This window comes from Trichogramma pretiosum, unplaced genomic scaffold (assembly GCF_000599845.2).
Source record: "Trichogramma pretiosum strain Unisexual culture from Peru unplaced genomic scaffold, Tpre_2.0 scaffold165, whole genome shotgun sequence".
In the NCBI taxonomy this organism is placed as follows: Eukaryota; Metazoa; Arthropoda; class Insecta; order Hymenoptera; family Trichogrammatidae; genus Trichogramma; species Trichogramma pretiosum.
Window position 1 is genome coordinate 126,847 of NW_019640837.1, and position 14,285 is coordinate 141,131.

At 38.0% G+C, this 14,285-nt stretch overlaps 4 protein-coding genes across 4 annotated transcripts; all 4 read right to left on the reverse strand.

The window, feature by feature from the left end:
* Window positions 1-1,596: 1,596 nt before the first annotated feature.
* LOC106659972 (ankyrin-3-like) lies at window positions 1,597-3,459 on the reverse strand. The gene has a single exon (XM_014382781.1). It carries the CDS (start codon window positions 3,457-3,459, stop codon window positions 1,597-1,599), a length of 1,863 nt encoding a protein of 620 aa, XP_014238267.1.
* A 4,261-nt stretch (window positions 3,460-7,720) lies between these two features.
* Window positions 7,721-10,861, reverse strand: LOC111694633. The gene has a single exon (XM_023463532.1). It carries the CDS (start codon window positions 10,842-10,844, stop codon window positions 8,856-8,858), a length of 1,989 nt encoding a protein of 662 aa, XP_023319300.1. The 5' UTR covers window positions 10,845-10,861; the 3' UTR covers window positions 7,721-8,855.
* A 208-nt stretch (window positions 10,862-11,069) lies between these two features.
* Window positions 11,070-12,716, reverse strand: LOC106660235 (dynein heavy chain 6, axonemal-like). The gene is made up of 3 exons (XM_014383167.2): window positions 12,504-12,716; window positions 12,010-12,434; window positions 11,070-11,940 (listed from the first exon to the last, which is right to left on the reverse strand). The coding sequence occupies exons 2-3, from the start codon at window positions 12,233-12,235 to the stop codon at window positions 11,093-11,095; spliced, it is 1,074 nt and encodes a 357-aa protein (XP_014238653.2). The 5' UTR covers window positions 12,236-12,434; window positions 12,504-12,716; the 3' UTR covers window positions 11,070-11,092.
* On the reverse strand, window positions 12,343-13,277 carry LOC106659971 (1-acyl-sn-glycerol-3-phosphate acyltransferase delta-like). Its single transcript, XM_023463538.1, has 4 exons — window positions 13,242-13,277; window positions 12,923-13,162; window positions 12,527-12,722; window positions 12,343-12,434 (listed from the first exon to the last, which is right to left on the reverse strand). Exons 1-4 carry the CDS (start codon window positions 13,275-13,277, stop codon window positions 12,343-12,345), a joined length of 564 nt encoding a protein of 187 aa, XP_023319306.1.
* Between the last annotated feature and the right edge of the window lie 1,008 nt (window positions 13,278-14,285).

Here is a 14,285-nt window from a genome sequence, read left to right on the forward strand (position 1 = left end):
CGAGTCGAGTCGGGAAAATTCGAGTACTCGAGTTTTTTCGAATACTCGATTTTTTTTCGAGTACTCGAGTTTTTTCGGGTACTGTATAGTGGTGGACCTTGAAAGACAACCACAAGGACGTGTTCGAGTTACTTCTTAGACACGGAGGGATCCTAATACGACAGACGAGGATGGATCGAGTCCTCTTCACGTCATTTGCCAAAGAGGTTACGATGACGACGCGGCGCAGTGGTTCTTCAAGATCTGCGACGACGTCCAGCAGACATTACAGATTGACGCGAAGGATAAGTCGGGTCGAACATCGCAGCAATGGGCTGTCGCCAATCTACTACCGAGAACCAATTACGCGTTGTTTATCGTCAATATTCTCGAAAGGAGAGGATACGAGCTGTGCCGCGGCGACGCCCTGACGGTCGTCGAGTTGCTCGCGCGTCCGGGCATGACCCGCAGACATTCCATCTACACGGCCGAGGTCGACGGCGACAAAGACGACTGTTACGGGTGCGGGACCAATAGATACAGGCCGAAAAACCGATGGTGTTGCGCCGACTGCTTGTTTCAGATGTTGAGGAGATTCTTGCGACGCTATGGGCGATCGAATTTCTGTCGACGTCGAGGTGTCCCGGACTGCCGATACACTGCTGCGAGAAGATGGTCGATGAGCTGGAGAACGAGGATTTTAGATCCATTTGCCTAGCGGCCTCTGGTCAAGATAAAGAATGAATCGAGTAGTCAACTGTATTCGCTTGATTAAAAATGTTTTGTAAAAAAGGTGTAATCTATGGCTGCAAACTTTTTTAGAATGTAATATTCTGTAAAAGTATTTTATTTGTCTAAAAAATCTATTGTTTTCTTTGACTTGTGGAAAAATTAATATTCTCAGTCAAGTCCAAGTTATAAAAGGTAAAGAATAAAAACTTGTATGTTCGATTGATTTGAAACAGAAATATATAAATAAATAGCGACAGATGGTTGAATCACACTTCTGTTCTGAAATGTGAGATACGGAGGTTAATAGGTTAATCAAGATTAGGCCATACAATGAGTCTTTTTGTAAATAAAGATCTATTTACATAATATTTAAGTAATTTACTTGTATGTATGTCGAACACATGTTGTTGATAAATCAATAAAAAACATATTATGCTATAACACTCCAATTGTTTATTAACAAAATTATTATAATCATAAACATTAATCGTTACATACGCTAAGTCAAAATAACAAATTTTTAATTCTAATTTTACTTCAAAAATAAGTTCAAAACTAACCGATTAAAAAAAGTATCTAAACTATTCAAACCATTTGTATTCTTTTTAAATTCAGCAAACACAATTTTTCAAAAAAGCTATCTAATATTCATTTTAACTACTTGTTTTCTTGTTAAATCTATCAAAACACTATTAATTAAAAAACTATCTAATATTAATCAACTTTTTGTTCTGTTTATAAATTTTTCAAACACAATTTTTCAAAAAAAAAACTATTTAACATTCGTTTAAACTACTTATCTTATTAAATCTATCGAAAAACACTATTATAATTAAATAAAGACAAAGACTAGGTGGGTGTGCGCGTACAGCCCAACTTGGTTCTTCAGGACATCGTCATGGAAAATATCCCTACTTCTTCTCCCTCGTCCTCTTCGTCGTCGTAGAGGTCGTCTTCGCTCAAGCAATCGATGTGTCGCACCGTCGACTCGTCCTTCCTCACCAGGCTGCGATCGGCGCCCCTCTTCACCAGTACTCTGGCCACTCTGTCCAGGCCGTGAGCCACCGCCAGCTGCAAGGGCGTCTCGCTGAACTTGTCCACGGCGTCGAGCTGGACCTGCCTGCCGTTCTCCTGGCACAACTCGAAGAACGTACCCAGGAATATGGCCAGCTTGTCGTCGCAGTCTCGCTCCTTCAGGCAGATTATGTGCAGGGGCGTCGAGCCGTCCAGGTCCGCGACGTTGGGATCCGCGTTGCGTATCAACAGCATCTCAGCCAGCTTCTTGTTGTCGCGCGCCAGCGCGTAGTGCAGCGGCGTCCTGCCTAGCTTGTCCTGCGCGTCCAGCAGCAGCGGCTCGCGCAGACCCGCCTCGTCGCAGATCGCGAAGAAGAGTCGCGCGAACGTGTCGTCGTGGGGCTCCTCGACCACGCAGATGATGTGCAGCGCCGTCAGTCCGTCGGCGTTGGCGAGATTAGGATCCGCGCCGCGCCTCAGCAGCAGCTCGGCGACCTGACCGTGGTGGCACATCAGGGCGTAGTGCAGCGCCGTGTTCAGCGACTTGTCCTGGGCGTCGACGTGCAGCACGACGTCGTCGCCCACCTCGAACAGCTGCCGCGCCAAGCCCACCGCCTCGTCGTGACTCTTGCTGACGCAGTGCAGCGGCGTCGTGCCGTCCTTATTGGCGATGTTGCGATCTGCCCCGCGTTTCAGCAGCATCTGGAAGACCGTGGCGTTGTCGCAGAACACCGAGTAGTACAGGGGTGTGTTGCCGAGCTCGTCCTGGACGTCTATTCGCACTCGGTCGTTGCTGATGTCGAACAGCACCCTGGCCATGCCACCGTCGTGGTCCCTGATGCCGATGATGTGAAGCGCGGTGAGACCCTCGACGTTGGGCTGATTCGGGTCGGCTCCGCGCCTCAACAGCACCTCGGCCAATCTCTGCAGGCCGTGGGCGACGGCCAGCTGCAGCGGCGTCTGACCCAGCTTGTCCCTGATGTCGGCCAGCACCTCGAGCTCCAGCTCGTCGCAGATCTTGAAGAAGCCCTCGAGCAGGCCCACGTCCTCGCGTCCGTTATAGAATTCGTTGCGGCAGATCACGTGCAGCGGCGTCAGTCCCTCGCCGTTCGCTAAATTCGGATCCGCTCCGCTTTGAAGCAGCAGCGCGGACAGGGCCGGGTTCTCGCGGCGCAAAGCCAGGTGCAGCGGCGGATCGTCGTATTCGCGGGCGGCCGCGTCGACCAGCGGCACGAAGCTGTTCGGGTTCTGCCGGCCGCGTTCGAGGAATCGCGCGCACACGTCGTTGCAGCCGTACTCGCAGGCCAGGCGAAAGTGCGTCACGCCGCTCGCCTCGTCCCGGTAATTCACCTCGGATTCCGCGTAAATTTGAAAGAGATCGACGACGGCTCGGGCGAATCCGCGTTTGGCCGCCAGATGCACCGGTGTGGTGCGAAGTGGATTGTCTTTGTTCGCCGGCGCGTCTTTGTAGCCTGTGTTGATAACGAATTTGACGAGTGGAAATTCGACGTTGGCCTCGGACTCGTCGTCGCTTTTGCTCGTCACTTCCTCGGCGATGAGCCAGTCGATCTCTTCAGGACGAAAGATGTCTCGTAGATCCGGAAGTTGGCCCTTCCAATTTTCAATCACGGGATAAAGTTGACGAAGAAAATTGCGTCGTTCGTCCACCATATCCCAATCGACCTCTGCACGCATGGCTTTCAATTTTTTCACGCTTATCATGTTGTTACCCATCGTATATCGTTCGCTGCACACCCTCGCGCGCGCGCGAACACACACTAAAACAACGACACACGATCACTTGTGTATTAAATTTCGAAATAATTGTTCTTTCGCACGAGAGAAAAAAAATCACACAATCTCTCTGCACGGTCGCGATGCGATGTTGCGTGAGATAATCCTCTCTTTGTTTATATTCTGCGAGAGGCGAGGCGAGGCGAAGCACGACGCAACGCGACCGAGTGCGAACTGAGAGAGTCGGCGCGTGCGGCGCGATACTGCCGCGGCGGCGCACATGTGTAGGACTGCGTGCCATGCGATATTTGCCCGCCCGCCCGCCTGCCGCCGCCGCCGCATTCTCGCGGGACGAGCTGAGACTGGTGTGTGCGCCCAGTAAGCAAAAATGTTAACTATCCTTACTCGTGCGTTATAGGTAATCGCGCGATACAAAGGAAACACGTTGAGTCGAACACGATGCTCGATATTACTTTTCTCTGAAATTCGGTCGGATACTTGGATATTTCTGTTCGATTATTAACCGATTGATCGGACTGTTTGACAAAGGAAGCCCTCAAGATTTCATATTGCTTTAACTGGCAATGGAAATTACATAAACCTAATTGTTTTATGCAAAACTTTTGGTTTTTGAGGCTTTTGTCTCTGTGTTATTCACGGTAATCTTACTGACAATACTGGCAGTATAAGGAACTTTAGCGGATTTCTGCTAGTTTTTCATTAATGTATGGCATTTTCTATAAAAATATTTCATTGGCATTATTTATAAGTATTTGTTTAAAAGAATGTTTTGTTCTTCTTTTGCTAATGGAACATCTACTTGCAGAGGAAATGTTATATGCAATGTAGCAATTATGGCAAGCGATGCAACAGATGCTAAAAAATTTTAGGAAAATATTATTGATTGCAACATGCCATTACTTGAATTTTCATTGATGTCAGTCTGGAAAGCAAGCACTGATTCAAACTTGATTTTTGATACGTCTATCAAAAAGTTCAACCTAGTTACCAGTAAAGCTGAAGTAATTTCTATGGCAAAATTTTAACAAATATAATGTAGGTCAACTCGACTCAGATCTTGTACACTCTTTAGCTATACCTGTTGGAAAAGCAAGATTGAAAGATAGAAAATGTTAAAAGAGTTTCAAAAGTTTCATAGTGTTTCAAAAAAAAACAGCTTCATTTATTTCCATTTCATAAAGAACATGAAATATCAGCATGAAAAATATTAAGACAATTATATACTCAAATATAAAGATGACTTAGTTATTAAAAATGGTATCTTTGGGCTTGGTTCTTTTCTTATATAAGATCAATTTCATCTAAATTTGACTAGCGTGGAAAAAAAACTGTCTTTTCATATCAAGCATCTTACTTTAACTGTGATGAAAGTTTTGTGAAGATCAAATGGTAAAATTTCAAATCATATGTTAAAACCAATAATACAGCATGAATATTGATTGTAAATGTATAATAATATACGTTATATTAAAACCCACTTTAGTTATTTTTAAAAATATTTTATTCAGGTAAATTCACTGTTACGTACATTAATCCTGAATTTATGAAGTCTTATAATGTAAAAAGTTAAGTTTTGAACTTGATGTTACGTACAGATTGCAATTCACTCTCTATTGTCTTTACACATAGTATTAAACTTAATAATTATAAAAAAATGAAATATTTATTTAAATTGTTTGAGGTTTTCTGCATTTATTTTGAACTAAATACTAATTGCTAAATAAAAACTGAGACTGAGAAGATATATTTAGAAAACACTCGGAATGCATGAAAATTCTTGTATTAGTAGTCTCTCTCTCTCTAGAGAGACTACTCTCTCTTCTAAAGAGAGAGAGAAAAAAGAGAGAGAGAGTACTAACATTATGTACTTAGCATCAAATTATAACATTTTTATTTTTCCCACTCTGACGTAACATTTACGAAAATCAGCTAGATTGTGGCTTTATAGCTATAATCAGATACCGCCAGGCCAATGCAACATAAATCCTTGAAACTCAGTTGCCAGATGATCTTTTCACAGCAGAGAATCGGCAGCTGGTACTATATATAAAGAGAGCCAAAATTACTTTCTTTAAAGCTGCTAGATCTGTTATTTCTAGAGAGTATGCAATAACTCTGAGATAAAACTCCTTGGCACGTGGGTTGATTCTGGTAGAATTAAATACACCCCAACGAGTCACAGCTTTAATTAAGTGGTTTCTGTCCCGTTTGACTAAGGTTCTGGGTAATACTTTGGAATCGCTCACCAGCACTGCTAAACACATATCCAAATACTGTTTGTAGAAAATATTATTGAAGGCCAAGCAGAGTGCATTCAAAAGTGCTTTAGAGCAGTCTGAAACTACCTCATGTGGTACTGATGCTCCAGATTGAATCCAAGCCAGCAACCACATGAGGATAGTTTCAGTGTCGTGCTTGCTTGACATCATCTGAGTCAAGGAAAATATTTTATGACCAACTTGTACACATAAATTGTACAAGAAAATAGGTCCACTAAACCGGTTATCTACTATCATAACTTTTTTTGCAAACCTCCCAGCAGCATCTATTGAACAGGGTAACTTTAACTTTTTCACTTCATGCGATAGCTGTATCTGATTTTCAGTCCAATACCAGACTATGATGGGGTCACTTGACACTTTCCTAACGCAAGGATTCTTGTCCATAATTAGGAGCAGTGAGTCCAGAGGATTGCCAGGATAATCTTTTAAATTCAACTTTTCATCTTTGGCTTCTTGTCTAGCCATTTTTAAGACTGGAGTACTGTGGTTGAATGGTGGACCGGAACCATTGTCATTTAGATTTGTGGCTGCATTCGTATGCCTGTACAGAATGGGTTGTTTATGAATTAAAATTTCTTTTGCTGCTTGTCGACGAACATTGGCTAATCTTCTGGAGTGTTTATGGATGATCCCCACAGTGTTTTTGGTTTTGATGTGAATCGTAACTTCATCACCATCAGCAGGTTTTTTGAGACATTTTCCATTAATTATATTTGTACATCTACAATCTCCTTTGATTGTAAAGTATGGAGAATTTTTTTTTTTGTAAAAATACTGTTTGTCGAAACTAAAAGGACATGGAATTTTAATTACACGCCAGATGCCATCTATAATTACATCACCCCAGCCTTTTGTCATCCTCAACTGAATCCTATCCTTTTCTTGTCTTTCAATCGGTTTTATTAATTGCCATTCTTCTGTGGTTAGATGTATGTCAAACTCGATATCAGCAGGCATATTTGCTTTTTTTTTTTACTTTTTTTTTTAATTTACACGAAACTTCACACTTAGGCACTTTCGCACGGAACAACAAAAAAATGAATCACTTTTATCGTGTAGGACAAGAGAAAAGCGTAAGAGAAAAGTATAAGAATACTTTCTGTGAAAAGTTGGACTTCTTTTTTCAACATTATTATATTGAACTCTATTTCAACTATTGAAAGATATTTACGAAAGTAGAAAATTTTTGGTTTTGTTAAAATAAATATTTTTAAATTGCAGCTTTTTATATTACCACAATTATTAATAGCGTCAAATGGATCATCAGTATTCGTTTTTATAAATACACACGAATAGAAATATTATAGTTACGTACTTATGTTTATTTAAAATTGGAAGGCAAGGATGCTACATTTATTATTAGTTATATTTATCATCAATTATCCATAATTCATTTTGTAACACTACATTCAAATTATACAAGAATTTTGCACACAGGATTATAATAAACAAAATTATCATATGTTAGTAATTGAATATGTTTTAATCAACCATAAACTTCTAATAATTATTTTTTATATTCAATTGAGTTGAGTAAAAAATGTAATCCTAGTCTACATTAGGTCTGACTCCTTGACTTCTGAAAAAAAATAAGAAAACTACTTTCAAAGTTTATTCATTTATGATCAATTTTAACTTGAAAAGATAAAAAAAAATTAGCGTATGTTCTTAGAAATTATATTAAATTTCAAAAATAACAATTAATTTATGCATGATGTCTTTTTTTAATAATATTTTCTAATTTTATTAATAGTTTATAAAAAAAGGAGTCTTTTAGTAGCATCATCAATGTTGATTTTAATGAGGATATAGAATTTCATGGATACAGTGAAAATTCAATTGTTGAACTTTTCATATCACTATTACTTCATATCAATAATAAATCTGTACAAAATATATTTTTTTTATTTCAACAAACTACAAATACATGCCATTCAAAATAAATTTTTAAAACATCGTTTACTCTCAGAGTAATATTTATTATTTATGGAATGATACATTAAGTGCATTAAATGCACAATGATAGCAGTATTGGTCAGTGGTAAAAAATACTATAATTTTTATATAAAAAACAGTAAGTGATACGAATTCATTTTTTTAACAATCTTAATTAATGTAATGCTTATTTTACACATTACAACGTTTAAGATACATACCTATAATTATGATTTAAATAATCTCTAGAATTATAATAAAGTATAAGTTGAGTTGATACATGTAATAATTAGTTGGTAATTTTTACATAAAATAAAATTTTAATTCTAACAATAGGAAGAATTCTCAGTTTTATAATTTGTTTTTCTACATTACTTCTTTTATCCCAAAAATTATCGATACTTCTACAATAAGTTAAATTATCATTCGAATTATCGTTTGAAACTACTGCAACTAAAGCAAATATATTCGATTCATTTGTTGCATCTCTAATATTTATTTGTTGCGGTATTTCTATGAGGTTCATTTTTACATTGTAGTCGGTTAAATCGAAAGCGACATAAGCCCGAAATTCAAACGAAACAAGACAGTACTCGTTGCACGTTTCACAATTAATTACAAAATTTGAACAATAATTTTCAACATATTCTTCTAATTTTTCCATGTCAAATTCAGTTCGTCGAAATTTGATGATTGTCTGGTTATCCAAATGAAGTTCATTACATTCAGTGCATAAACCTGTTATTGCTAAAGAATAGTGAATTTGGACTAATTTACTAAAAATACATGCCACATCGTCATTGATAGTAACTCTATCTCCTTCTGAAACTCCCAAATCAAGCATTAAATGCGCTCTAGTCTTATAAAATGATGTTAATCTTCCTGAATTCAAGGACTTTATAATAGAATTAAAAATACAAGTATCATTACAGAGTTTGGAACATTTAACATACAAACTCTCTCGATAATTCTTATAATTAAGATATGAGAATTTTATTAGTTCACTAATGCTGTCAATTGTATATGAGTTTCCAAATTTATAAGCTTTTCTTCTTATAATTTTAGTTCCTCTTGATTCTTCATTAACAATTAATTGCTCTTTCAAATTATTTGTAGCGGATGATTGCTCATGAATTATCTTCATGCTCGGGCATTTAGTCAAGTATTTACTTTTTTTTTCTTGAACTTGTTGAGTTTTTTGGTCTTCAGTGGTTTTCTTGCCTGAATGTAATTTAAAAACTGAACATTTTGTAAAGTATTTCCAGATTGAGTTTCTAAATCTACTGAATTGGATTTTGATTTTATCACCATTGGACTTAAACGGTCTTGTTTTGATTCTTCAATTTCCATAGCTATTGATTCATCCACTACTGAACTTTCAACAATATTTTTGTTTGATTCTTCAATTTCCATAGCTATTGATTCATTCATTACTGAACTTTCATCAATATTTTTGTTTGATCCTTCAATTTCAATAGCTATTGATTCATTCACTACTGAACTTTCATCAATATTTTTATTTGATTCTTCACTGTCTAAAGTTGCGGGTAACTTCTCTTCAACATCAATATTATCTTTATCATTTGGATTCTTCAGACCCATCCAAGTTTCTTCATACGCCAGGCAATAATGGTTTTCATATTGAATCGTTTCTTTCTGAGCGGCTTTTGATTTTAATCTGATTAATCTTCCTTTTTGTAGAAGTAATTTAATATCTTGGATGTCATATTCAAGATATTTTGTTACTTGTAGGGGCATACAATCCAATTCTTGGAGTTTTTTCACTGTCTTGCTAGCTGGCGACGAAGCAGAGTCAAAAAAGTCAATAGGACAGATAATTTTAGTCCAAGAGGGAAACAATCTTAAAATAACTATGAGTTCATCATACAACTGAGGTAAGTAGTAACCATTTAGTTCTTTCTTACTTGAATTTGAGTTATGCATGGCAAGCACTGACTCTTTTATACTGTCTATGTAGTGTATCACTTCACACTTTTCTTTTTCTACAGCTATATGTTTAGTGTATAAAATCTTGTTCAGACTTTCATTATTTCTGTACGATTCGAAGCATTTGAACTTCTCCTCATTTTTCTTGAATTCACTTTCAAGAATATCCTTGCACGTATTTTCATCAGGAGAGAACATTATGGTGAAAATGCTTTTCAGTTTTTCATCAAAGTCTACTTGATTGACACATAAACTTAATAAGATAACACAATTAATATAAAATTCCTTAGCCAGATCTGGTTTGTCTATAAAACACTCAAAATGGTCCACAGCTATTAAAATGCTTATCACATCAACACACAAATTAACCTTTGGCGGCTCACAATTTTTGAAACATTTGAAATTATACTCTTCAAAAGGACACTGATTTAATGCTAAGCAAATCCCATCGATGAGTGCTTGATCATAAGTGACTATTATGTATTTAGGCAACGGAACATTGAACTTTAATATTCTAAGTAAGAAATTTTGTATAAAAATTTCATTCATCGATTCGGTTAAAGCTTGAGCAAATGGAATACTTTCATTTCCAAGTTCACTGCACAGATAAATTTTTGATAATTTTTCACTTATGTGACTCTTCATTCTGGTTTTTTCAATTATTTCATTAAGTAAAATAATTGACAGTGAAGTTTCTGAAGTAATGACTTTTTTCAAAAGATCCAATTGCTCCTTGGAAAAGTATATAATTTCAAGTTTGTTTGATGAAATGGAATTGATCATTCCGAAATACTTTACATTGTACTTCATTGCATGAATAGCATCAAATTGATCAATATAGAAACACTCCTCTTGTTGATTAGAATTGTCTAGAGTATTAGTAGTTTCAAAGGTATTTTCATTATCCCTGCATTCTTCAACATATTTGGATTCAGTTATCTGAATACTTTTATCTTGATTGTATGAAAAAAAGGCTTTCAATCTGTCTTGAATACCATTGTTCTTCTTTTTATTTGAAGTTCTATTTTGCTGTACTCGTACATATAAATTATGCACATTTATTTTCGGAAGTTTTTGAATGATTATTTTCCATTGAGGATGGCGTTCCTTCGTTAAATTGCCATTGTTATCGAAAATTTCAGGATGCTGCTTCAAAACATCGAAAATTTCATCGTCCGAAGTTAATGCAATAGCAGGCATATTTTTTCCCCTTTTTTTTAAAAATTGGCACTTCCGCACGGAACAACAAAAAAATGAATCACTTTTATCGTGTAGGACAAGAGAAAAACGTCAAAGTCGGAGCAGTTCGAATTCGTCGAAAAGAGCGCGCTTGCCGAGAATTTGCGGACGGCAGCGCCCTTCATCTGAGTTGGCTGTGCGAGTAGCGCGGAATTTGAATATTTAGTCTGTCGCCAGTTACGCAATAAATGAAATCACTAAAGTCACTATCACTCTAATTTCATAACATTAAGTTTGAAATAATCAATATTCAGGTTGAAGATGCTGATAAGTCTCAGTGATGATAGGCGGTAGTAGATCAGGTTCTTGTTAGACAGGAAGAAAAATCGAGGAAAGGCTATCCTCTTGGTCTCGAGATAAGCCTCGAGGCACTTGAGTATCTTGTCGAGGCTGCGATTGTTCTCGGTGAACTGCTCGTCCAGTCCCGGCTGCGTGCAGTTCTCCAGCGCCAGGAGCATATTCGCCACCTTCTTCCTCATGATGTCCTTCCAGGACTTGTCGACGGCGATGAAGAGCTTGGCCTCGATGGGCAGCTGTCGCTGTATGTCCGACGCCGAGAATATCGCCTCGAGGTACAGCCACTGCTGCTGGAAGTACTGCCAGGCCTCCAGCGTCCTGGCGAAGAGATCGAGCCGCTTGAGCCAGTCGTCGACTCGCGGCTTGATCGGGGCCATGTGCCTCGACGCCGCTATCGTCTGTATGGTGATGTCGCTGTCGTCCAGGGCGGTCTGCACCTCTTCGAGCGAGCCCAGCACGAATATTTCCTTGGCGTCCTTGTGGTTGTTGACGACGAACTCGATGATCTTCCAGGTCTCCTCGATCTTGGCGAGCATCGCCTCGAGGCCTGCCTCGGAACTGACCGAGCTCGATATCTCCATGAGCTCGTTCTGATAGCCGAAGGCGCTGAGGTCCTCAATTATGCGCAGATTCAGAGGATCGCTTGGCTTGAATTTGTAGTTGAGCAGGAGCTCGATTTTCGTCCAGTGACGCTGTCGTAAGTTCGGATTGCGCAGGCAGACGATTATCGGCATTTTGTCCTTGAACGTCTCGACCTTTTCTGCGCGTGGACAATGATAGTGAGTCAACGCGAAATATCACGCAGAATCGAACGAAATTATATAGATACCTTTGAGCTGCGGCACGATGACGTTGACCGGCAAGCCTTTCTCCAGCTGCATGATGTTCTTCAGATTTTTCGTCACGAAGTTGTTCATGTCCTCGACGTTGATAGTCTCGAACTCGTCCTGGTACCACTTGGCGATGGTCGTGTCCCAGGCCAGCAGACTGTCCCACAGCATGAGCTTGAGCTTGACCTCGTCCACCACCTGCTCGAGTATCTCGAATCGCGTCATCTCGATCTTGAAGGACTTCTGGAAGCTGCGATAGTCGCTGGCCAGAGACGGCGAGCCATGATCCGTCGCGCTGACGAGCACAGTGTACTCGGACGAGATTCTTTATTTCATTTTTTTTGTTCGGCTCCAGCTGCAGCTCCGTAAGATGAGCTTTTATTTATTTCCGACATTCCAATAGTTTTGTACATTAGCAAGAAAACTGAAAGAATGAAAAAATTAATATATTTATTTCCTCAAAGATTGACTCTGATTTATGTATAAATATTACTTGCATAGAATTATAATACCAACTCCAATAGAAAAGAAGCATAATGAGCCTGACAAAAACAGTTTGACTAAATAGTATGGGTACAAGAATAACTATTGACCAGAACGCAGTGTTGACAAAAGTCCACATTCTACGTTCTACCTTGAATGAATCTACTTTAGGTACCCCACTAGTAGCAAAAAAGTCTCCACTTTCTAAAAAGCTTTCTTGCATTCGGTCCTGAAAAATATTAATAAATTCTTAATTAGTACATTACTTAACATAATTTTTTATTATAAGTATTAAATTTAATTATAGATTTCTGAAATTTTCAAACATACCTTAACTTGATAAATGTTATGTAGTCATTGTGCTGCTTCTTCTTCATTTTCAGGCACAGAGTTAAGGGGGATTCTGTTTATGTACATATGTGCTTCAACTTTTTTTCCAAGTAGAAGATTTGTCATAGTAGGTTTAGTTGTCTCTGATGGTTTGAAAGCTAATTGAATATCATAAATAGCATCAACTTTCCCTCGAAGATGAGGAATACTGGCTGTAAAACCTCTTGTTCGAGGGGTTAAATGGTGTTTCAAAACGGGTAAACCCTTCTCTTTGGCAAACTTTTTACTAGCCTCTACTTTTTCAGGGGTAAAGCGAGTACCTTCCGCATACAGTAAAAGCTGTAATTTAATTATAAAACATGTATTTTTATTTTCAAAGTCTTTTGGTTCTAATTGTATTCATCGACTTTTAATTTACCCGTATTGAATCAGGATAATCAGCTAATTCTCTCATTTGAGATCCAATAACCTCTTTATCCTTATCCCAACTTCGCTGCAAGAAAATACTTTCTGCAAATTTCCAAGCCCATCCAAGAGTAGGAATATACTGGATTGATTTCTTAGCATATGCTTTGCAATTCTAAAAATAATGATTATAACAATTTCAATATGATAAAATTTAATTTTCTCTAATGGTTTAAACAAAACTTACTCCTAAAACTTTTATGCGTTCACAAAAAACCCATCCAATTAACCAATCAATTTCGTAGCTATATGGTTCATTAGTAGTTCATGACCATAATATTTATCAAAGTCTTTTTTATCTATGTACAAAATTATATCAGCTCCAGCCCACCATTCTGCCATAAATACTAATTCTAAAATACAATGAAATAATGGATTATTTTGTATACTTACAAAATTAAATTATAATATAATACTTACGACTGTAGAATGAATAGCCCAAATAGTAGTTAATTTTATAAAGATAAGGAACCCATTTTGAAACTTTGAACTTTTCACTGTGCGTGTAGAAAAATGTTGATTTCTGAAAAATAAAAACATTATGCCTTGATAAATACTTCAAAATTAACAGAAGAGCATAATTAATTTAACAAAAGTAAAAAATCAAAACATCAATGATAAAAAAAAACTTTTCAACAAGATTAAAAAGAATTATAGGTTGTATCCTTGTTGATTCTGTTTACATAATGCTAAGCTCCATTCTTGACAAGTATATTAATAGAAAATATCATAAACACAAAAAAAATGAATAAAAATAATAATATCATTATGTTAAAAATATGAGAATATGAGAATGAGTTGTGGAATACCTGACAACTTGTTATGGCTCCTATATCCACCAGCTCCATCAGACAGATCTTTAACTTAAAGCAACGCACTCAAGAGATATCGAGGAGCGCGTGTCGCGCTCCACCTGGCAAGTATGACAGGAACTAAGTGACGACACGCCGTCGAGGAGCGCGTGTCGCGCTCCACCTGGCAAGTATGACAGGAACTA

Bases quoted from the DNA above. Each gene is read 5' to 3' on its own strand.
- LOC106659972 (XM_014382781.1), bottom strand. From the start codon at position 3,459: ATGGGTAACAACATGATAAGCGTGAAAAAATTGAAAGCCATGCGTGCA.
- LOC111694633 (XM_023463532.1), bottom strand. From the start codon at position 10,844: ATGCCTGCTATTGCATTAACTTCGGACGATGAAATTTTCGATGTTTTG.
- LOC106660235 (XM_014383167.2), bottom strand. From the start codon at position 12,235: ATGACGCGATTCGAGATACTCGAGCAGGTGGTGGACGAGGTCAAGCTC. The intron at 11,941-12,009 runs GTATCTATATAA...GTCCACGCGCAG, and splicing joins CATCGTGCCGCAGCTCAAAG to AAAAGGTCGAGACGTTCAAG.
- LOC106659971 (XM_023463538.1), bottom strand. From the start codon at position 13,277: ATGAGAGAATTAGCTGATTATCCTGATTCAATACGG. The intron at 13,163-13,241 runs GTAAATTAAAAG...ATTAAATTACAG, and splicing joins ATTATCCTGATTCAATACGG to CTTTTACTGTATGCGGAAGG. The intron at 12,435-12,526 runs GTTGGTATTATA...TCATTCTTTCAG, and splicing joins TATGCTTCTTTTCTATTGGA to TTTTCTTGCTAATGTACAAA.